The following is a 24,743-nucleotide window of genomic DNA, read 5'->3' as shown; positions in this document are numbered from 1 at the left end:
AAGCCTCATTGAGCCTGCCATGAGTGGGAAAGCGCGGGGTACAAATGTAACAAAAATACAAAATGGTATTAAACTTAAAAATCAGTCTTTGCTCTAATCTCAGCAATATAATATCTATGCCACCATCTGTCATAGACATTTTCGGTTAGCTAAAACCAAAAACATATACCCCCCCCCCCATATTCAAAACCATTTAAATACCCCCCCCCCCCCCCCATATTCAAAACCATTTAAACAGCCAGGAACAGCACTTGGCCAGTTAAATGGTTCTTAGCTGGCTATCCGGAAATATTATACAAATTATGCACATGCTTATGAATGTATATAGAGAGGTGTATAATTGATATACATTAGTATACAGAAACAACTTTGACATCATTTTATATACGTACATAAAAATAATAGTTTAAGTACAGCTGAAGGCTGACTTTCAAGAATAGTGGAGAATCTATTTTTGAAACATACTTCTAGAACTTGTGATAGGACGCGAGTGATAAATGTTAGAGGGGTTATATCCCCGTGATTATTGAGAACAAGGTTTATTGAGAATACGAGTGGATAGACTTTGAAGCTAGCATTGTTTGTTTAAAAAAATATTTAGGTGATGTCTTTATCATGACGATTTTGGTAGCAATGGTTTTGTTTGCTCACACTATATTTTAAAAAATGTTGGAGACGCTCGATGATTGAGAAACTTGTCCACCCTTGGAAGCAGATATTATGTTTGGGTGCTGCTCCGTTTTTTACTTACAAAAATGCTTTTCTCAAAGATCCATATTTTAGACATTTGGCTTATATCCTTCGAAGTCAGTTTCCTTATAGTTCTCTTTAAGTTAGTACTCTGGTTTGTATTTTATTGCAGTAATTTCTACCAGAGAGGCAGTTGGGAATTATATTGAGTAGTTTGGCTTTCCTATTGATGACACTCTTATGCTCAATTAGTCTTTTACTAAATTGTGTTTTGTTTTTTTTCCAATGAACACTAGCTTGTATGGGCATATGCTTGTGTACACAATAGCATTGTTTTTACAATTAGAAAAAATGTCTTAATTCATATCTGCAGACTGAACAGTCTCCACATCTGAAATGTCCTTGTCATAAGTGAAGCGTTTGTTTACACTTTCTAACAATAATAGAACCAGAGGACACAAGATGAAATTAGAATATGGTAGGTTTAAAACAAATCGGAGAAAGTTTTTCTTTACTCAGCGCGTAGTGAGACTCTGGAACTCATTGCCGGAGAAGGTAGTGACGGCAGCTGGCCTTGCTGAGTTTAAAGGGGGTCTGGATAGATTCCTGAAGGAAAAGTCCATTGATCGTTTTTAAATTTTGGATTTTTGCCAGTTTCTTGGGGCCTGGATTGGCAGCTGTCGGAGACAGAGTGCTGGGCTTGATGGACCTTTGGTCTTTTCCCAGTGTGGCGGTGCTTATGTGCGTATAAGTTGATCATGTCACACTTTACTTCTGGACATGCAGTTGGTACCAAAAGATCTCTAAGATTGTTACCTCTCTTGTGGGCTAAGATTAGCTGTTTGTCACTAAAGTGGTCTTGGTATTGTATCACATTCCAGTGGGTGCTCAGGATCTTAATGATCTCTTTAGATAGGTGTTTAAAGGTAATACAAAATCTACACTCTTCTTCTTATCTCCTGGAACTGTGTTAACTAGCTTGGCTCTGTCTATATGTTCAGCTTTCATATAACACTTGTCAGCACAGTTGGCTGGATATCCCTTTTCACAGAAACATTCACAGAGATCTATTTTTAAAAGTGACTGCATCCAAACAAAGTCTCTTAATTCTGCAGAATCGACTGTATGGAATATTCTCCTCAGTGGTTTGTTATGGCAGCTTCTGTAATCTAAAAACTTGTTAGCATCTGTTGGTTTTCTGTCAAAAATTTCCCTTCATCACAAATTATACATATGTCTAAAAAAGATATGCACTTATTAAATTCCATTTAAAAACACAGATTCTGTTCTAAAGTATTTAGCCATGTATTGATTTCTTTAAGAACTTATAAAGGAAAATTCTCACACCTCATAACTCAGTGTGATGTACCTACTGATCACCAGTCTTCTAATAAAAAGTGAAGACAAGGAGAAAAAAGCTTCAGTGTGCCCAGACCTAATATAAATTGTCTTGGTCTAAAAATGGGCTCGAGTCCAATCATCGGCATAAAAACCCTTCATAAATATAGACACTTTTAATTAATCAATATAATCTACTATAATAAAACTCACCCTCAACGTTCTGAGGACACTGACGTCAGTGAAGCCAAGCCCTGACTTCCTTCAAAAAGGTTCGAAGGTTCGTGGTGGTGAAGCCACCAAAATTGCTCCGGGCCCTACCCTCAAGGGCGGAGCAATGGCAGAACAACGAAGGGGTTGGCAGGGAGGGAGGCAGGGAGGCGGGGGGGTGGGAAATCGCTCCGGGCCCCGCCCTGCGTCAAACATCATGACGTTGGGGGTGGAGCAATGGCAGAACAACGAAGGGGTTGGCAGGGAGGCATGGGGGGTGGGAAATCGCTCCGGGCCCCGCCCTTGAGGGCAGAGCAATGGCAGAACAACGAAGGGGTTGGCAGGGAGGGAGGCAGGGAGGCAGGGGGGTGGGAAATCGCTCCGGGCCCCGCCCTCACGTCAAACGTCATGATGTTGGGGGCGGAGCAATGGAGAATAACGAAGGGGTTGGCCAGGGAGGGAGGTGTATTGGCGACGAACACCTTGTTAGCGTCCATTTCATTTGCTCTGAAATGGGCCTCTTTTACTAGTAATTTCATAAACACTTCAATATTCTTATATCTTACTCAGGCTGGAGTGGAGGAGTAGTGTCGTGGTTAGTGCAGCAGACTTTGATCCTGGGGAACTGGGTTTGATTCCCACTGCAGCTTTTTGTGATTGTGTGCAAGTCACTTATCCCTCCATTGCCCCAGATACAAAATAAGTACCTGTATAAATGTAAACCACTTTGAATGTAGTCGCACAATACCACAGAAAGGCAGTATATCATTTCCCTTTCCTGACCAAACCCCTTTTTGTGTTGCACATGAGACTATTTAGGCATGCAGTGCTAGAGAATAGCACATAGGATCCACGTATAAGTCCTATATTATAAAATCAAAATTTGAAAGTGCCAAACCCCTTCACGAAAAACTGCACTGGCTTCCCACCAAGGAACGTATTGCCTTCAAGGTTTGCACTCTGGTCCACAGGATTATTTACGGCAAAGTTCCTGGATATATGTTAAATCTCATAAATCTACCACCCAGAAACAGTACCAGCCTATCCCGTACTTAACTTAAATTTGCATTATCCAGACTGCAATGGTCTTAGATACAAATCAACTTATGCATCCATTTTTTCCTACATAAGTACACAACTGTGGAACGCTCTGCCCAAAACCTTGAGATCTATTCATAGCCATCTCAACTTCAGGAAATTACTGAAAACCAACTTGTTTAAGAAGGCCTATCTCCCTGACCCAAATTAACTTTCTACTTCCTGCGACACAGAAAAACTATGGACCGTATTGGTCTTCTATGTTATGTTTCTTTCAAGTTGATTACTATATTGTGTATTTGTATTTTATGAAACCGGAGCCTGCCTCTCCAGTATTGTGTAAGCCACATTGAGTCTGCATCTAAGTTGGAAAATGTGGGATATAAATGTGTTAAATAAATAAATATTAGTGCCAGTTAACATCAATACTTGATTTGTAACAGCTTGTTAATTTGTTTGTGCACAGACCTCAGATCCCAAATTTGGGCGATCTTTATAAATCCCAATTCTACAAAGTCGGGATATGCATGTCTAAAATTGCAAAACATTACTATGGTAAGGAAGCGTGGTATGGGCAGGCCTAAAAAAACTAAACGTGTATTCTCCATTTCAGAAGTGGAATGCATATGTCCAAAAAGTATCAACATCCGGATTTACATTTGCTACATCTTGGATTCAGAAACGTGTTCATACTGAGCAGTGATCCAGTGAAGTTATTAGGGGAGGACACCTCCTTAATCCTCCAATGGATGATGTCCCCCTAACCCACCCCTCTGAATGTGAAACTAGCAAGGGACATTGGAATCTGTGACAGCATAGGAAAAATACATGTTTATGTTTCTAAAACAAGCAACATAAACGTTTGTTCCACTACATAAGTTTGTATGTTGGCATTCCAGAACATTCCGGGAGGAATGCCAGATTCTAGATATTGTGCCTAGCATTCCACGCCTGAATCTAAGCGTATTCCATAACAATGCGCATAACCTAATTGGCTTGACAAGCCAATCAGCATTTTGAACAGCACTTAACAAGAAATAATGAGCACTAATTGGCAATAATTAGAATTTACGCGTATAACTTGCTAAGCGTATGCTGTAATGAACTGCACCTAAATTCTAAAGCGTGCAATTAAAAAGGGGCATTACTATGGGTAGGGAAGTGGGCATTTTGTGGGCATTCCCAAATGCATGCACATTGTTATAGACTATGGCCCGGTCCTCATAAATCTACACTCAGGTATTTACACCACATTTTTGTTGGTATAAATGGATGCATGTAGTTTTAGGCACTGAGATATCAACTAAGTGTATTTTATATATCATGGCTAAATCTTAGGCGTGGTATATAAAATACGCTTAGGTGAAAATGGATTTCCACATGGATTTTCCAGGCACCATAGACAGAATCTCCTCCTATGTGCTGTTGATATTTTAGACAAGTTTGGCTCTAAAAAGAATGCTCCTGCTGTAGTAGCTAGAGCATAAATATCCATTTCTCTATGCTTTTTAGAATAGGCTGTATGTCAGCAGATCCTGTTCTAAAATTCTAGCAGAAATTGAGATGTCCTGACCTAGACATCTTAATTCTGATCCGTACATCCTTTCTAAAATGCCATTCTTTGTGTGGTATTTTGTGAACTGTATAAAATGACTTATCAGGACTGTGGTATATAAATGTGTTTGAAATAAATAAAAAAGCGTATGTTGGTAAAAATATTCAGTGCTATTTTGCCTGTACATTTAACTGCTGTGGAGGAATAATCTTGAAGAGGGGTTGGGTGGGGCTTATGACTACGTACATACTTTTTACAGTCATGTTTTACTGTACACATTTGTTTTTGTTATGACAAACCACACACTCATTTGTGGATCTGCTATTATACAAAAGAAAAGCTGCATAAATTGAGTACTGGAGAAATTTTTTTACCACAGTAGAATCCAAGCCTGCTTTTTAAAACATTATAAATTATGCGGTTTAGTTATGCTGCCAGTGGGATAGCTTCCATGTTCAAGGACTACTCTTTTGACTATTGGGTGTAGTTGTATAAAGCATTTTCCTTGCTTAAAGAATGTTTTACATTGCAGAAAATGGCTCTTATAATAAAGCACAGCTGAAAACATGTGCTGTCAAGATCACATGTACTTAAAAGTGCACCAAACGTAGGTATTCTTAGGAGTATAGTTTGAGCAGAGCAGGGGTGGAGTTGTAATACGCATGTATATTTTATAAAATACAGGTAAGGGTAGGTTTAGTAAAGTGGGATAAGGTTTTGCAGTTACCATTCATTTCCAAAATTAAGGTGGGAATTGCTAAATGTAGGGATGGTTCCAGGGTCTTCTCATAAAGTTAACACAGAGGAAATCTCTTTATCATGTAAACTACATTGCCCATTAACAGAAAGCAGTTAACTACACCTATTCAGGTGGTGTTTAATGCGCTGTATTAGCTCCAATTAACAGTGGACACATTGTAAATATAACATGATAAATATATGGCACAGCTCCCACCTACTTGGTGCCCATTCTCCACTCATTTCCTCATCACTCTATGTTTGGAAATTACTGAAAGAATTAGTGCATGCTGTCAAACTAACATGCTGTCAGTGTGTGCTAATTCCCATGTTAACTGCTTACACAGCTTAGTAAAGAGGCTCCGTAATGAACAAACGTACATTTACACCTTTGGAGCAGGTATAAAATTCATCCATGGAAATGAATGTGCTATTATTCTGATTTTATAATGTAAATTAGGAATGTTACTGCTTTGAAAATCACCTTGGATGACATTTTTAGATAGGGAAAGCAGTATAGAAATAAGTTTAAATGAAAAAATACAATTGTTAAATAAGTAAGTAAATAAATAAATGCTACTGTACTGGTAAATAATGTTACAGCAACGCATCTAGGAATTTTTCGCAGGGGATGCATCTACCACCCTCCCCCTGTGCCCCGTGCCCCCTGCACCCTCTCCTGTCTGTACCTTCAAATCACCTCCATTCCAGTCTTTGCTCAAGCAATGGCAGCGGCACTCATAGGCTGCCTGTGCCTGCACCTGCACCAGGACTTTCTCTCACTCTGAAGTGCTCCATCGTTCACAAAGCAGGAAGTTGTGTCATAACGGGCGGGGTGGTTCATACAGAAAGTTCTAGTGCAGGCACAGGCACTACACAGGTAAAAACTGGAGCAGAAGTGATTTGAAGGCATGCCAGTGGCATGTAGAGCTTTGCAGGAAAGGAAAGTGAAAGATGTCAGACAGGTTATCTGCATCCCCCACCCTGCCCTAATGCAGATAAACTGGCTGACAAGGAGTGTATATGCAACACACACACCTTGAATGGATATGCCACTGTAATGTTATCTTTTCCTAATACTCATATCACATTCCCATGTCTCATTATACCTGTTTATTTCCTCTCATATATGCCTGTCTAGCAGATAACACTGTGTAGTACCCCTGTGCCCAACCAATTTATGAGGGTGTCCCAGGCTCTGGAACCAGTCTGGTACAAATCTCCCTCAGGCAAGCTCCATTGGTCATTGAAACTTGGCACCTGCTTCCTCTACTTGAAGAAGAAGAGTGTTATCAAGTGAGTTTTCCTCTCCCCCCCCCAAAAAAAAAAACCTCAACACAAGTATGACTTGTGACTGACTGGCAGTATTTACAAGTTGCATTAACTTATACAACTGCAGGGTCATGGAATGTACCAACAGTGCATTTAAACAGTTTAAGAATTCTCCTAAAGCACAACTACTCATAGGATGGAATGAATCCATTATATATTTCATAAAATATCAGATAGTTATCTATGTAATTTGAGGTACAAATCCACACACAATATCACCAGCTAAAAGGAAAACCCTCTCCTCTTTTTCATGATCCATACCAGTTATCCTTCCCGTTTCTTTCTTGCTGTACTCCAAGTCTCAGCCATTTGCTGCAAGAGTACAACTGGACCTGTGGATACTGTGGGTCACTTGAGGATCTGTTGAGACTGCAATATGTGAGCCATCAAGCAACGTATCAGATACCTGCCAAGAACCCTGCATTCCTAACATATAGCCGGAACAATATGGGGGAGAAAAGAAGGGGAAAGGGAATAAAATACATCTCATGAAACCAAAAACATTTTCATTCTGAATGTCCTCTTGGTTTATTCAAACTGTATAACTGCTTTTATTTTTAAAGGTCCGCCTGACAAGATCTTAACACCTACAAGACCTCTGCCTACTGTACCCCCACATCGTTCTATCCCACCGGCAGATCCGAGAAAGAACGACAGACAGCCTAAACCTCCTCGGCCACCTACTGGGGAGAAGCCTTCCTATCCTGGAACAAAACCTAACATCTGTGATGGGAACTTCAGCACTCTTGCTATTCTTCGGCGGGAGATGTTTGTTTTCAAGGTAGGAAGCAATGTTGTGAGTGGCAATATTTCGACGTCATGTTCAGATTCTTGGTCATTGTAATGTAACTGTTTCCAGGCCCCTTAAAGCTCAAAAATATAAAGCAAGAGGCTGAAAAATGAACAAAGATTTCATTTAAATGTCTAGGAAAAGACTACTCTGGCAGTCTATTTTTGGAATATACGCATATAACCGGAAACCACAAAAGCTAGAAATGGAACAATTAGTAAGCGCTGTATATTGTGTTGAGATAAATGAAAATCACAATTCAGGTCAGGAATAGAAGCTAATAAGAATGATTTTGTTAAAAACACATCTGGAGGCTGAAATTCAGCCCGCGGTGGTCAAGGTTTTTTAAGACTGCTGAGGATAAAAAAAATCACTGGATATTCAGCACTGGTATCAAGATACTGGCCGGCACTGATAATCTGGGAATCAGCACTGATGGCAGTTCTATCGAGAAAACCACTAACTAGATTACTAACCAGATAACTAACCAAATAAAGTGAGGATAGCCTTTCCGCTACATTGTCTTTATCCGGTGAGCTTTGTGGTTACAGGTCTGAATATCACTGCTAACTGGATAACCTCCAGCTCTGCCTATGGACTGGTCCGTCTCAGTCTGGATAATGCTGAGAACATCAAAGGGAATATTTAGCTGCACTATCTGGTTAATGCCACTGAATATCACTGTGGCTGGAATTTTTCTGGCTAGCAGCAGCTGATTACTGGATGCCTTTGATTATTGGCAGAGTGATTTCCAAGCTCAGTAAAGTTATTATCTTTTCAGCATATTAATTTTTAAGATGTTTAACTTTATAATGAGAACAGCTTTTTATATTGAAAAAAAAAGTTCATACTAGTTTGGTGGCCATGTATTGATATTTATTTGGATGAATGAGGCTTTATTATGCAACAGATCAATGAGTATATTTCAACAGTATAGGCACTGCAGACAGATTGGGTTGTTTTATCTCAATACATCACACTGAAGTCAGGCTGCGTTTGAATGTGTCATACATTAGGAAAAAAGAGGGCTTCACCTAGAAGCTTCACATCCTGGCTTATGTGTATTTACAATATTAAGGGGTCCTTTTACAAAGCAGCGGTAAAAAGTGGCCTGCGGTAGTGTGGGTGCATCTTTTAGGCATGCACTGGGCCATTTTCTACCGCAGCTGGGAAAAGGGCAATTTTTTTAATGGGCCGGGAAATGGGCCTGTGCTAATATTAAAACTAGCATGTGCTTATTTATTTTATTTATTTATTTATTTGTTACATTTGTATCCCACGTTTTCCCACCTATTTGCAGGCTCAATGTGGCTTACATAGTACCGTTAACGCCGATTCCGGTATGAACAAATACATGGTGTGGATAATACAAAGTGATATTGTGGTGGGGTGAAGTACATATTGGGGGTTTTAGAGAGGGAGAGGGGAGGAAGAGTCAGGTAATGTTAGGTAATTTATGGCCTGAGCCCTTACTGCTATCCATTGACCTAGCAGAAAGGGTTCACATGTTACCCATGCGGTAACCATATAGCACGTGCCAATGTGGGCGCACTGCCAGTTACCACCAGGAATGCTCCCAGGGTAGAAAATAAAAAATTATTTTCTACCATGGGATTTCGGTGCATGCCAAACTCAGAATTACCACCGGGAGCACATGCTACCCCTGCAGTAGTGCCAATTGGGCGTGCGCAACCCATGCATTACCCTCCCAAGCCTTTGTAAAAGGGCCCCTTAACTTTCTTAGGAAAAAAACAAACATTTGTTGGTTCAGACCTGTGAATGTACCTTGATGTCATCCTTCCTGGAATGTATTGTGTTCTGCTGAAATAACAAAATCATTGCAGCAGTCGTGGGAGTAAATTAACTTGCAGCAAGATATTGTACAAATCTCACTGAGCAATAAGCAGTATATTAGCCTTCCATATGTTTATTATCTTACACTACACACATCTCCTACTCTGACTGCACTGTACATTATAGTACACAGGGGTTTTCTTTGATATTTTTCTTTATAGATTTCATTGAAATCTGATAACAAAAAGTGTTTTCATAACATTACGGGTCCTTTTACTAAGCTGCGGTAAGCACGAATGCATGCTTATCGCAGGTTAAAATGCACTACCCCAGGCCACGCTTAGGCATTCCACAGTAGTTTTTGCCTGTTCGCGTGCTAAATTTATTTTTTAGCACTGGGAGCGTGTTTGGGGGTAGATAGTGGACATGGCTATGATAATTGGTTAGCGCATGGGTATTGCTGTGCGCTAACACCACCCTTTACAAACCTGTGCTAGCAGGAGCCACACAGAAATGCTGACGCAGCCCATACAAAGTGAATGGTATGCGTTGGCATTACCGCACCAACAGCCACTTGCGTGGCTTTGTAAAATGGGAGCTAACTGATTAGTGCAGGTTTAGCATGTGAGCCCTTACTGCCTACAAAATTGGTGTTGGTAATGGCGATGTACTAATGAGGAAATTAGCGCATGGCCATTATTTCAGAAATGTATTTATTTATTTATTTGTAACATTTATATCCCACACTTTCCCACCCATTAGCAGGCTCAATGTGGCTTACATAATTCCGAAAAGGCGATCGCCAATTCCGGTAGATGTTAAACAAATACAATTTAAAATAAGGGTTAGGTAAGGTTAGAGTAAACAGGTACAAAAAGGGACAAGGAAATAAAGGAATATATAATGTCTAATGCAATGTAAGGTATTGATGCATTGCAGAGTTGAGGCATTTAAGTAGGGCCGGTAGGGTAGGCCTTGCAAAACAGATAGGTCTTTAATGATCGCCTGAAGTTTTGATGGTCGTGAATCACTTTCATACTCTTTGGTAATGCATTCCACATTTGGGACATTGGCCATTTACTGGCACCACTAAAAGTGGCCTCAGTCCAGGAAAGACCCACACTGGGGATAACAAAGGTTCTATGCGCATTAGACTGCCGCCAGGCCAGCGTGATCCCTGGCAGTAATTTCAGATTTGGTGCACGCCCATAACACCTGGATGAATTATTTATTTATTTCCTCCCACGCATGCCATTTCCGGCGGTAATCGGCAGTTGGTACTCGCCGACGAGACCCCGTGATGTAGCGCGTCAGCCCTTACCGCTAGATCAATGGATGGCGTTAAGAGCTCAGGCCAGTTTTAGATGCCCACTTGTTTCAGTTTTACCACATGCCCTTTTCCTGTCACAGTAAAAAAACACAAAAAAACCTTTTTTGCAGATGCGGTAAAAACTAGACCAGTGCATGCCTAATACACGTGCCTACACTGCCGCAGACCACTTTTTAACGTGACTTAGTAAAAGGGCCCCTATTTATAAAAGACAAGGCAGCTAAACGTTTTTTTCCAATGAACTTGTAGTAAAGTTTTTATCCAACCATAGTCTTCACATAGCCTTTGGCATGTTTTTTGCTTGAAACACAAGACTGTCAGGGATTTTTTTTTTTCAAATCATTCTTTTCAAACTGCTTGCAACACATTGCTGTATTTCAGTTTCATGAAATTCTCATATTCTGTGTGAAAGCATAGGGCAAGTGACGGGAAAGTTCATGTCTTGAAAGACTGCAGTATGTTTGCTTTATTTGAGAGAAAATACCCACAGTTTCAACACTTGGCATCCCTTCAAATGATGCTGTACATTTCCTGGTTGCTGTGTAGCATTAATCTTTTATGAATGAATCCAAAAAGTTAGAGAGATGTCTATTTTTTTTTACATTGACATTAAAACAGGATATTAAAATACTTGCTTCAGACTGATGTCATCTATCTAGTGAACAGCAGAAGTTCACATTTATTGTAGCCATGGATCAATGAATAATGAAATGTTGTAGCCTTAATATAAAATTTCCTGTCTGGCTAGTTTTCAAAACACTGGGTTCAGCTTAACTTCTTATAGACCACATATTTAATTTCATTTTCTGAGAGCAAAATAAAAACAGATTTTGTCTTTGAAAGGGAAATAGTCTTGGGCTATTTTACGTATTAAAGAAATCCTGTACATTGTGCCTTAATTTTCATTGTTTGTATAGTTTAGTCTTCCCGGTGGTTTCAGAATGAGGTGGATTTCCATTCATGACAGTGCCCTCTCATTGTAGAAAAATAATAGAGCTAAGGTTCAGGTTTCATACCACAGAGAAAATTGTCTAAAATATTGTTAATTGTTTGTCTATTTGTAATACTGAGCCAGAATTAAAACTAGAAACAGGTTCTGCTAGTAAGACTGAGAAGCTTTGCAATGAACAATTGCAATGCAGCTGCCATTTATCAGCCTCTTAAATTAGTTTCACATGTATGTACAGTCACATTTTAGGTTTCAGGTAAGCTATGGTAATGCAGGAATATATTTTTGCTTTCTACAGTTTATCTCTGACGTGTATGAAATTCAGTCCAAGATGATGCATGTGTCTTGATGCTCAGTGGCCGTTTTTCTAATCTTTCCTTTTCTAGGGCCTGATGCACAAAAGCCTCCATTAAAGTACTGCATGTGCTTAGATTATTATTATTATTATTATTATTATATTGATCTTATATACCGTAACATCCTCTTCACTTCCATGTGGATCACAAAACAGTAAAAGAACAGCATATTCAACTGGGAATATACAATAAATCATATAATAATCTAAACTTTATATCAACCTACAGACTACTCAAATAGCACTGCTTTAAGTTGCTTATAAAATAACAGATAATTAGTTAATGATTGAACTGCTACCAGAAGCAAATTCGACAAAGAAGTAGCCTGATATGGAATGGAAGCTGATTGCTGTGTAAAATAACCTAACTGACTTCAATGACGGAAATTATGTAAAGAAACCTGCCCTCTCACAAACTGTTTTCCTAATAAGAGGGGAAAAAACTATCAGATAAGAGGGTACGTTTCCCTGTAAAGACCGGGAAATTAATGTATAGAATTTAAACTGTGATCGAGCGATTATTGGTAGTCAATGCAACTTATAATAATAATAATAATAATAATAATTTCTCTTCTTAATAAATTATTCTCTTCTTAAAGTGAAGATAACTCTAATTGCCATGTTTTGTACTGTTTGTAACTTCATTATTAATTTTGTACAGCATATATATGTGCTGTTACCGTAATCCATCTTTGAAAGTATCAATGACTGTACTATTAATTGAGAAGCAGGCAATTCAAAGAATTTTCATACAGATCTTGATTTTCTCAATAACAACAAAGGAATGTTTTACCACTTTATTTTCCTGATTAATCACAGTTAGTTGGCTATCCACCTCTATTCCTAAGACTTGAGTTGAAAAATCAAATTTAAATTGCAAGTTTCCCATAACAAAATTCTCTTTTCCCTTTATAACTCCAGGTGGGCCCAACCATAAAAACTTTGCGCCCTGTCTACTAAGATGCACTAGTATTTTTAGCATGCACTAAACATTAATGTGTTCTAATGCTAGAGACACCCATAGGAATATGTAGGTGTCTCTAGCATTAGTGCATGCTAATTTTTAACGTGTGCTAAAAATGCTAGCGCGCCAACAGCACGGCTTAGTAAACAGGACCCTTAGTTTTTTTCCTGATTAAGTTTCAGTCTAAAATCTGTTGTCCAACAATCAATAACACCAAAACATTCTGGAATTCTATTTAAATTTTTCCTTATATTCTATAGGAACTGGCAATAATATAATTATATCATCTGCATATATGAAAAAGAATGCATTCAATTTTTCAAGTGCTGTTCCTAAAGGCTACAGCATGATGTTAAATAATAATGGTGAAAGGGGAGACCCCTAGGCACCACACAATGTGGGACCCAGACATCCGAGAAAATACCCTGCATCTTAACTCTATATTTTCTCTGTTTTAAAAACCCTTTAACCAATTAAGTACTGCACCTGTATGTCCAAACTAGTCCAACAATAACAACAAAATGGCATGGTCCACTAAGTCAAAAGCGCTTGACAAATCGTATTGAATAATAATGGAACTCTGGCCTGGACTCAACAGTTGTCTACCTTGTACTACCAATGTCCTAGAATAATTTCCATACTATAGGTTTTGTGGAACCCTGATTGAGAATAATGCAATATTTCAAATGTATTCAAGTATTCCTGTAACTGCTCCATAACCCATCCTTCCAGAATTGACGCCACAGGTCTAAAATTTGTCACTTCCTGTAAACTACCTTTCAGATTCTTTGGAATGAGAGTCAGCAGTATATCACCCCCCAATTCTGGAAAATGCTCATCAATTAAACAATGATTTATCCATTCTGATAACAACATATAAAAACAAGGAGAAACATTCTTCATCAATCCACATGGACAAATATTCAAATAAGATTTGGCATAATGTTCTAACAGACATTTTGATGTATTAATATCTATACAATTGAAATTATTCCAAATTCTATCCCCTACAGTCTCTATCGCTTGATATAAATCAGGGATATCGGAAAAAGTAAGTTGTGATCTCAATAATAATACTTTTGTCAGTTTGTCCTTAAGAAACTGAGTTAGAACTTACTGATTTGGAAATAGCGAGCGGTGCTCAAAAGAAATCACATGCAAATAAGTGCATACAATTTCAACAAGCAGCTTGGTAGGGAAAGTGCCTAGCACCTGTGCAGAGCAATCTCGCGGTAAGTGTCCCTGTTCTATGCATGTGCTAGGGCAGATGTACTCTTTCCTTTCCTCTGCAGTACTTGCTGGCTCCAGTGTCCCACTGTCTCCTTTTCCTTGCAGTGCTCTGGTGCTAGCTCCATCTTCCTCCTGCAGCTTACTTGCCTTCCCTCTGCTCCCCCAATTATTTAACTTGGGAATCTCCCCCCCCCCCCCCCCCCCCCCCCCGCTGACATAATAGGGACTTTCCCCAGCTGATTGGCTGCTTGTTTCTCCATCCCCCCAGTTAGAATCATAGCTGACATCACAAGGGTTTTCCCTAGCTGATTGGTTGTCTGGTTGTTTCTCCACCCCTAAGTTGTTCTGTGCTCTCAACACCTCTGTTTGCTATTGAAAAATATTTCCTCCTTGCTGAAAGCACCCCAACCCCCAGCTGATTCTCTAGCTAAGCTGTTCTCTGCTCTGGACACTGTTTGCTATTGAAAAAATTATCCTCCTTGCTGGAAAGCCCCCCCCCCCTTCCCCTCCAACTGCCCCTCTAAAGCTGTTCTCTGCTCTCCTATAAGTTTTGCTATTGAAAAATGCAAGCAGACTGCTCCTCCCAGAAGTCTCCCTCAAACAACAACAGCTCCATATCTGAAGGAAAACTTTAAAAATTAAAGGTAGGCACTACTTTTTGTGCATCACTCAGAAATAGCTGTGTATCACTCGGAATGCACATTTTAATACTAATGAGCTCTGTGTAATACATTTGCATAGGATTATCATTAGCTGCTACCCTGAACTATAAAAATCATGCATAGCTCCTTTGTGCATTAGATACTGAATATTGTGATCACTCAATTGGCTAGAACCAGTTCAAATCAGATGTTGCTAGCATGGTAAGCTTTGACCATCAGCCCTCTTGCAGCTTGGTAAGCCTTTACTAGTGAGGCTGAAGGACAAGATTTGAACTTACATGGCTTAGTCGTTGGTCTACCAGCTCTGGCTCCACTAATCATTTTATTGCGTGTTCAGGAACTCTGGTAGATACAGTCTGCATTATGGGGTCACCAGAGATGAAGCTAAAGACAGATGGGCCAGTGTGGTCATTGAAATTTGAGATATCAGTGATTCTGGAGCACTGGGAATCTCCATGGTCACTTGAAAGTAATGAGTCATTAATCAGCTCTTCCCCTGCCCATCTGAGGGAGCTGGTGAGAAAATGGTAAGAAAATGGCGTTTTCAGGAGTACTGAGTACTGGCACGTTTTCCATTGATAAAATTGACCTATGGTCCCCAAATACTAATGAAAGAGTCCAAGTTCTACATACCCAGGGGCTGATACTGAGACCATGGGAGGGAGTCCGGCTAACTCCCGTGGAGAGTCAATTTTATTTTGGCCACTAAAAACATAGCCAGTTAAGGTGATATTCATCGGCTGACTGGCTAAGTTATAGCGGCTAAACATAGACCTGCTATTTACACTGGTCTATCTGGCAGCTAAACTTAGCTGGTCAGCCAACGAATAGTGGTGCTAACCAGCTATGTCACGTGACAAAGCCGGTGACCAGGCTAGCCACTAAGCAGTTCAGCCGATATAGCTAGCTCACGCTGAACATTAGCGCTTAGCCAGCTTTAGGCTGTTTAACTGACCAGGAGCCATTCCTGGCCAGTTAGTTTTAAATATTGGACAACCAGTGTTTCCTTTTTATAGATTTTGTGGCTGGATGTAATGTGCCTGGCTATTGTGAGGTGAGTCCCTTAGTGAGGATGGCCTGGAATTTGAGTACCAACACCTTTTTTAATAGATAAAATGAAATGGGTAAGAGTGAAAGTTTCAGCCTTGGTTTCTATGCCCGGCCTTTTAAGAAGTGAAAATGAGCACTGGAGGGCCCAGGATCACAAGGGAATGCTAGGTATCCAACTGTGAGCTTGTCAGCCACCTGCCAGACAAAAAGGTAGGATGGTTTTTATTTTTTTTTTTTCCCCCTACAAGCACAGCCCAGTGCTTTTACCCCCATGACTCAGTTTACATTGGAAAGGCCTAAAGTGGTCAATTTTGTGCCTATATAGCTGGCAGTGGAGGACATGGGTAAATCTTTAATTAGCCAAATTAAGGATATGCATTTGAAAATATACTAGAGGCTAAAATTTAGAAGGAGAGTAAACACACCACAAAGCTTCAGTTTCATTTGGATAACAGTGATAAAACCATGGATAAAGTGCAAGTTTTGGGGGGAGAGAAGGGGGGGGGGGCTTCTATTATTAAGGATAACTTTATCCTTAGCAATAAAGTCACTTGAGAATCTTGTAAGAAGGAGTAACTAGCATTTAATTAATTTTAAGTTAAGTGCTATTTTATAACGGGTGTGATAGTTGGGCACCATTTATAGAATAGCACATAGCACTAGGATCCGTACTAATTTTGGGTGCGAGGTTTTAAGCACAGATCCTCCAAATGTTATTTTAATGAGCACAAATCCTAGAAATGCCCCTGACCCACCCATGCCACCCATGCCCCTCCCATGGCTACATCCCTTATAAATTACACTCAAAAATGGATGCCAGAACAGAGCAGTGCTAAGCACAATTCAAGAAACCTGGTGAAATGTGGTGTAAGTGCTGGCTCCCATATTCAATACATACATGTGCAACTTTTTGGAATGCCCTGATATTCCCATGCCCCTCCCATGGCCCCACCCATTTTTCAGATATGCGCTAAAGGGGGATTCTATCTATGGTGCCTAAAAATTCAGTGAGGAAAACATTTCTGCCTAATCGTATTCTATTAGCAGCACCTAGACTATGCACAGCATATAGAATATGCTTAGTTGATATCCCAATGCCTAAAACTATCCATTTACACCAATGAAAACATGGCATAAATCCTGGCACGTAGATTTAGGCTCACTGGGCAATATTTTATAACTACACATATAAATTTTGGAATGCCCATGAAACGCCTATTTCCCCGCCCATAACCATGCCCCTTTTTGCTTGCGCACATTCGAAATTAGGTGCACTGCATTACAGAATACTCGCTTAGCGAGTTGTGTGCATAAATTTGAATTATTGCCAATTAGTGTTCATTATTGCTTGTTAAGTGTTGTTAACAACGTTGATTGGCTTGTTAAGCCAATTAAGTTAGCACATTGTTACAAAATACGATTGGATTTCAGCATGGATATCTAGGCGCACTATATAGAATCCAGGGGTAAGGGGCCCTTTTACTAAGCTGCGGTAAAATGGGGCCTATGGTAGCATCAGCGCGTGTTTTTGATGCGCTCTGAGACCCCCTTTTACAGCAGTGGGTAAAAAGGCTGTCTTTTTTTTTCTCAAAAAGAAATGGCCCTGCGGTAAGTGAACCACTTATCACACAGCCATTTGGGGGGGGGGGGGGAGCATTTACCAGCACCCATTGATTACCACTGTGTAAGCACCGGTGCTACAACAATAGAAAATATTTTTGTAGCTCTGGAAATTGCGTGCGCTGGGGGTGGTAAATACTGCCAGGCTCCTGCGGTAACCCGGTGGTAGTTCCACATAAGCACATAAGCACCGCCATACTGGGAAAAGACCAAGGATCCATCAAGCCCAGCATCCTGTCTCTGACAGCGGCCAACAGGCTTCAAGAACCTGGCAACCCCCCTCCCCCCCCAAAAATTAATAATGTTCAATGGACTTTTCCTTCAGGAATCTGACCAAACCCCCCTTAAACTCCGTAAGGCCAGCTGCTGTCACTACATTCTCCGGTAACGAGTTCCAGAGTCCAACTACATGCTGAGTAAAGAAAAACTTTCTCCTATTTGTTTTAAATCTACCATATTCTAGCTTCATCTTGTGTCCCCTGGTTCTATTATTGTTTGAAAGTGTAAACAAACGCTTCACATCTGTCCGCTCTACTCCGCTCATTATTTTGTAGAGTTCTATCATATCACCCCTCAGCCGCCTTTTCTCCAAGCTGAAGAGCCCTAACCTTCTTAGCCTTTCCTCATAGGGAAGTTGTTCCAGTTTAGTGCACAGCAAGCCCATTGCTACATGCCAACCCTTTAGTAAAAGGGCTCCTAAGGGAATTAGATTTCCTGCCTTTTAGAATAGCATTTAACTAGATGTGTGTGCAAATTGTAATGGGTGCCAATTAACCTCAATAATTGGTTGTTAGCACCCAATTATTGATGGCTCAGAGCTCATTATACAATTAATTTGTATGCACATCTTGTGAGCATGCAAAAATCTGGGCACACAAATCTTGGTGCCATGTATAGACTCCAGGGGTTAATGCCTGGTATACCATGTGCTAATTGAAAAGTACCATAAAACCCCTTAACATGGCTTTTCACTAGCAGTTAATGCGGGGTTAACTCCATGTCAAGTGCTAACATGTTTTAGTAGAAGAGCCCCTTAATTCTTAACACAGAGAATTCCATAGATTTGGGCCATAGTAATAATAATACATGACCCTTATATCCCACACTTACCATCAGATTTCAGTGATGCTCACAAAAGAATGAACCAGACCAGCTCCAGGAATATTACATACCAATAGCCAACCGACGACAATTAAAAACTCACCTAATTCACATTTTAAAACTTTCTAATAAAAACGGTTTCAATAATTTCCAGAAAGCCAAATAATTAGATCACATTCTAAGATCAACTGGTAACACATTCCAGTGACTTGCTGCTAAATATGCAAATGTATCAGCAAAAGCCTTTTTATACACCACCTGTTTTGGATCTGGATATTGTAAAATCAAAAAACACCTAGATCCAGGAGCAATATTCCTAAGCGATAATCATATTAAACTTAACATATGTCTGTAGGTGCTTTGCCATGCACAATTAAAAAGACAAAGCAGCAGAGTTTAAAAATAACTTTGTTTTATCCTTATTCATCTTGAGTCATGATATGGGTATTACTGAGTCCGTACTGCTAGTTTTCCCTGTGTGTGTGTGTGTGTATGAAGAGAGGAGTGCCAGAGCTGAGAATGTTGTGTGTGTGAAGAGAGGAGTGCCAGAGCTGAGAATGTTCTTTAGGAGTGGAGTATCTGATTTCAGGATTTCTCTCACATTTAAGGATCTTCAATATATCACACTTTCTTGTATTGTAGCACTCTCAAGAAATTCAATATCCCCACTGAAAGGCTGGTCCCTTTATGCCAGTCCCCACAATGAAACACCTCTCCAGACCATTCCCAGATCTGCCTCCCCTTTCTCAATATATACTATGGCCCCCTCATGTCCCCCACCCAATTGAAAATGTCTGCCTACTGGGTATTTGATTGTCTCCTGCCCATCTCCACATTATTGAGAATTTGCAGTGTGTATGCAAAATATCCTGCATATTGGTAACTATTTATAATGCTTCCTCATATATTTTTGAAATGAGCTTTTAAACACTTCATAAAACATATCTGTTATTAGAACCATACTGCAGTGTCTCATGCTGCGTTGGCAACAATGTGAAAAATGTATTTTCTGCTTCTGATCATTCGAAAGCATGACTAGTAAAAGTACAAAAGCTGTCACCCTTTGTACTGTTGAAATTAAGTGGTGGTTGTCAATACCTTAATATGAACACATACTGAAAAGAATTTTAACTTAAGCCATTGGAATCTAATTAATTCCGTTTTTGAATTATTTCTCTCTTCTACACTTTAGTTTCAATTCAAAGAGAATACTTTATTTAACACAAATGATTAGTAGTCTTTTTATAAACTGCTCAGTTTATAAAGACTTCTGGAAGAAATATTTCCTGAACTGCATTTAATGCATTTAAGATTCTTGGATGACTACTACATGGCAAATATAAGAAGCAAATCATAAATTGGAATGTTAAAAATCAGTGTGTGGAAATTGGCTCAGCATGCTGTTAGAACACCATTCAGAGCTATATCAGATAATTTATTTTATTTATTTGGATTTTGCTCATACCTTTTTCAGTAGTAGCTCAAAGTGAGTTACATTCAGGCACACTGGATATTTCTCTGTCCCAGGAGGGCTCACAATCTAAATTTGTACCTGAGGCAATGGAGGGTTAAGTGACTTGCCCAAGATCACAAGGAGCAGCAGCAGTGGAATTTGAACCGACCACCTCTGGATTTCAAGACTAGTGCTGTAACCACTAGGCCACTCCTCCATTAAGATAATGTCTTACCAACTTTGCCATTTCATTCATTATCCTTGGGATACTAGTTCAGTCCTTATTCTGGTAGACAATTCGGCTAAATTTGACCCTGGGACTGCCATTCCAATTCCTCGGTTGGGGAGTTTGTGTAGGTGGGCTTCACACCCAAGGGATATGGTCTGCTCAGGAGACAGATCTCCATATCAAGCACTTGGGATGGGCTGTGTTGGCAGGGGATAAATAACATGATCCAAGACCACCTTCTTTAATAGTATTTTAGCTCTACTCTAGCCACACTCAAACCCTGTCCAAATCCCGTCCCTTGCCATAAGCATGTGGTTCAGATTTACAAATGTAACTTCCTGCATTCAATATTGGGGTTTTTAAGATCTATTCAGGGTATATGTGCAGATTGCAAATAGGGTTTCTAAAAAAGAACCTTAGGGGCCCTTTTACTAAGAGGCAGTAGGGTACTATCGGGTTTGCACATTGTAAATTTGCCCTACCGCTGGGCTCACCCAGGAGCCTGACAGTAGTTCTGGGTCTGCCGCTTGCCATTTCCAGTGCTAGAAAATATATTTTTTATTTTCTAGCACCAGTGGGCGGGGAGTTAGTATGCCCGGTGGTAATTACGGCCTGGTTACTGCCAGAGCCCTCATTGAATCCTAAACAGGCGGCGGTAAGGGCTCCAGCAGTAAATGAACATGTGGCAGGTTTTTTTAAGTACAAGGAGTGGAAGCTGGATCAGGCTCTTCAAAAACAGACTCAGGACTCTAAAATCAAATTATAGGTGTTTATTTAAGCTAACACGACATGGTACAATGTTTCGGCACATACGTGCCTGCCTCAGGAGTCTTAACGCACATAAGCTGGTCTTTAAAATGACCGTTGAAGAAAGAAAAAAATGTTATTTGACTTCATCCATCCTTTGGGACCTTTGTGTTCTTTCCACTTTTCGTGGTCTTTTTTTGCAATTTTTTAAGTACTAAAAAAAAAAAAAACACCTTTTACCCACAGTAGTAAAAGGTGGCCTCAGCACACAGAAATCCCATGTGCCAATGCCATCGTGGACCGCCTTTTATCGCCGCTTGGTAAAAGGGCCCCTTAATGTACACTGTCTGACACTGATTATCTGTTATTGTTTTACAGTATAATTGTCTACTCTTATATTACCATTCTGAGTTAATTTCCTGACTTACAGTCTAATCTAATTCACAGCGCTTTGGGCAAATCTCTTGAAAAAAATGGTTAATAAATCATATTCAATGAATAAATAATTTGAACATTTTGCAACAATTGCCTCTCTTTGTTGTTAAAACAAATGCACTGTACCTTTTAGTCTGCTTTTTAAATCCCTGGACAGCGATAATTACTGAATATTCCCCACAATTCAGGTTGCATTTTTTTTCTTCTTGTGCCAGTTCAGAGAATACTCCAAACTATGTGACAGCATTGTGTTTCTTTCATACAAACAGGACCTTGCTGTGAACAAAAGAGCTATTCTGCAAAACTTCCTGGAACCTCCAACTAGCTGCTTAAATACTTCAAGGTTGAATATGTGTTTATTCCCTTCTAAGGCTCAGAGTAAAAGTTAGATGTCCGAATATTCAAAAACACTTTGCTGGATAGCAGCAGTACATCCATATAAGTGTTCCACCCATTCATTATCTATGAATTTTCATTAGCACTATGGGCGTTCACTCTAAGAAGTCTGTGAGCCTAAACTATAAGAACATTTAGGGCTAGATTTTATATATGGCGCCTGAAAAATCTGCATGGAAAAAAATATGCCTAACATATTCTCTAAAGTATGCCTACATTTTATTGAATAGTCTAAAATTTCTGTGCAGTACATAGAATATGCCAAGCACCTATCCACGTGACCAAATTTGGTCACAGCTATTTATGTCATGTTTTACTTGGTGTAAATCCTGACACTTAAATTAGGCGCAGAGCGGATGTATGCATAGATTTTGGAAACACCCACACCCCACCCATGGCCATGCCCCCTTTTCAGCTATACGACTTAGAGGCAGATGCACTAAAGCTAAATGAGCCTTTAATGACCCTCCAACGAGGAAAATTTGATCCGTTGCATGCATCAATGGGCTTTTACCGAGGAAGCCAGCAGCTAACGAAAACGGAATGGAGATGAGCAATTAGTGTGAAAACCCCATTGAAACGACATGCACTAACCTTTTCCGATTGCCTTTACGCAGGAAAAAGGCAGGAAATCTAACGAGAGGTCTGGACCTCTCGTTAGGACAGCTCTGTGCCAGGAAAAATCATTAAGTGAAAAAATAAACAAACTTTGAGCCAATCCCAGCGCATTAGCAGAGCTAAAAGCGCTGTGATTGGTCCAAAGGACGTCAGAAAACACATCAAATAAAAAAATTAAAAAAGGGTCGGGAGGGGGCAAGGGCGCTCGTCCGAGGCGTCCTGTATGGATGGCCTTGCCCCCCCCCGCTACTCCCCACTTTCCGCTGCCCCCCCCCCGAAAAAGCAAAATTCTAGCAGCCCCGGTCCCCCTCCCTTCCTGTTCCTGTGTTCTGCAGAGCTAACTCCGCCTCCCGTCATTCTTCCATCCCGTGCCCCGCCCCCGCTGCCCCCCCTGAGGTCGACTACACCGCTCCCCCCCTCCACCGAGACCCCCCTCCCTATTAACGACCCGAGCAGCGCCTCTCACCTCTTTCTGAAGCGCTGCACGGGCAGGAAGATCTGTTGTGTTGCTTGTAGAGTCTCCATGACGTCTCCTTCCCTGGCCCAGGCCCCGCCTCCTTCTGACGTAGGTTACTTACGTCAGAAGGAGGCGGGGCCTGGGCCAGGGAAGAAGAGACGTCATGGAGACTCTACAAGCAACACAACAGATCTTCCTGCCCGTGCAGCGCTTCAGAAAGAGGTGAGAGGCACTGCTTGGGTCGTTAATAGGGAGGGGGGTCTCGGTGGAGGGGGGAGCGGTGTAGTCGACCTCAGGGGGGGCAGCGGGGGCGGGGCACGGGATGGAAGAATGACGGGAGGCGGAGTTAGCTCTGCAGAACACAGGAACAGGAAGGGAGGGGGACCGGGGCAGCTAGCATTTTGCTTTTTCGTGGTGGGTGGGAAAGCGGCGGAAAGTGGGGAGCAGCGGGGGGGGGGGGGCAAGGCCATCTATACAGGACGCCTCGGACGAGCGCCCTTGCCCCCTCCTGGATTTTGCTGACCGGGTAGCCACGTGTATGTGTTGTGGCTTTTTTTTTGTTTGTTTTTACGTTTGCAGCATGCGCAGAGCAGCCAGCAAAACGCTTGGCTGCTCTGCGCATGATTTAGGGGCCGATTACCGATGTGTATTGTGATTCTTTGATACATTGTACGTTTCAATACCGATCTGAGCATGTGTGACTTTTTTTTTTGGTGCATTCTTCGTTTTTTAAAAATCGTTAGGGACTTTAACGATTTTGATTTTTTTACGTTTGGTTGCTGCATCTGCCTCTTAGAGTTTACACGCACCATGTTACAGAATACTCTTAGTGAGTTGTGCAAGTAAATCTTAATTAATGCCAATTAGAGCTGATAATTGCTTGTTAACATCCAATTGACAGCACTGATTAGCTAGTTAACCAATTAAGGGGTTCTTTTATAAAGGCATGCTGAAAATGACTTGCGGTAGCGTAGGCGCAGGTTTTGGGTGCGTGCAGATCCATTTTTTAGCTCGCCTGTAAAAGCCTTTTTTTTGCCAAAAATGGATGTGCAGCAAAATCAAAATTGCCATCCCTTTTGGGTCTTACCACCACCCATTGATCTAGCGGTATAGAATACACTTCAATTTCCACATGGAAATTTAGGCACGATATTAGAATCCTGGGGTTAATGCCTATAAATGTTCTTATAGAATATTAAAAATAAATATACTAATCCCATAATTCCACTGGAGCAAAACAATATCAAATATACAAAATGAAGGAAGGCAATGTCACAAACAACTGTATCAATAATAAATAATAAAATATTTTGAAGAAAGAAGCCCTCAGACCAATAACTCACGCATTCCACAGCCATTAATCAGGTGAATCACTCCTTTCAGTACCCTTCTCCACCACTGCCAACTCCAGACTTTGCCCTTTCTGCCTTGCCTCACCCTATGCTTGGAATAAACTCCCTGAGCCCATACATCAGGCCCCCTCCCTGCCCATCTTCAAATCCTTGCTCAAAGCCCACCTCTTCAATATTGCCTTTGGCACCTAACCACTTACCTCTATTCAGGAAATCTAGACTGCCCCAATTTGACATTTCGTCCTTTAGATTGTAAGCTCATTTGAGCAGGGACTGTCCTACTTTGTTAAACTATACAGCGCTGCGTAAC

At 40.6% G+C, this 24,743-nt stretch overlaps 1 protein-coding gene across 1 annotated transcript in view; it reads left to right on the top strand.

Annotated features, from left to right (window-relative positions):
* Window positions 1–24,743, top strand: part of MMP16 (matrix metallopeptidase 16) — a 645,160-nt gene that overhangs the window by 501,149 nt on the left and 119,268 nt on the right. The window contains exon 6 of the mRNA XM_030216285.1: window positions 7,465–7,682. Coding sequence (XP_030072145.1) covers window positions 7,465–7,682 — 218 coding nt within the window. The remainder of the gene's footprint in view (window positions 1–7,464; window positions 7,683–24,743) is intronic.

This window comes from Microcaecilia unicolor, chromosome 1 (assembly GCF_901765095.1).
Source record: "Microcaecilia unicolor chromosome 1, aMicUni1.1, whole genome shotgun sequence".
In the NCBI taxonomy this organism is placed as follows: Eukaryota; Metazoa; Chordata; class Amphibia; order Gymnophiona; family Siphonopidae; genus Microcaecilia; species Microcaecilia unicolor.
The sequence above is the reverse complement of the archived record's forward strand: the minus strand, read 5'-3'. Positions and strand labels throughout refer to the sequence as shown.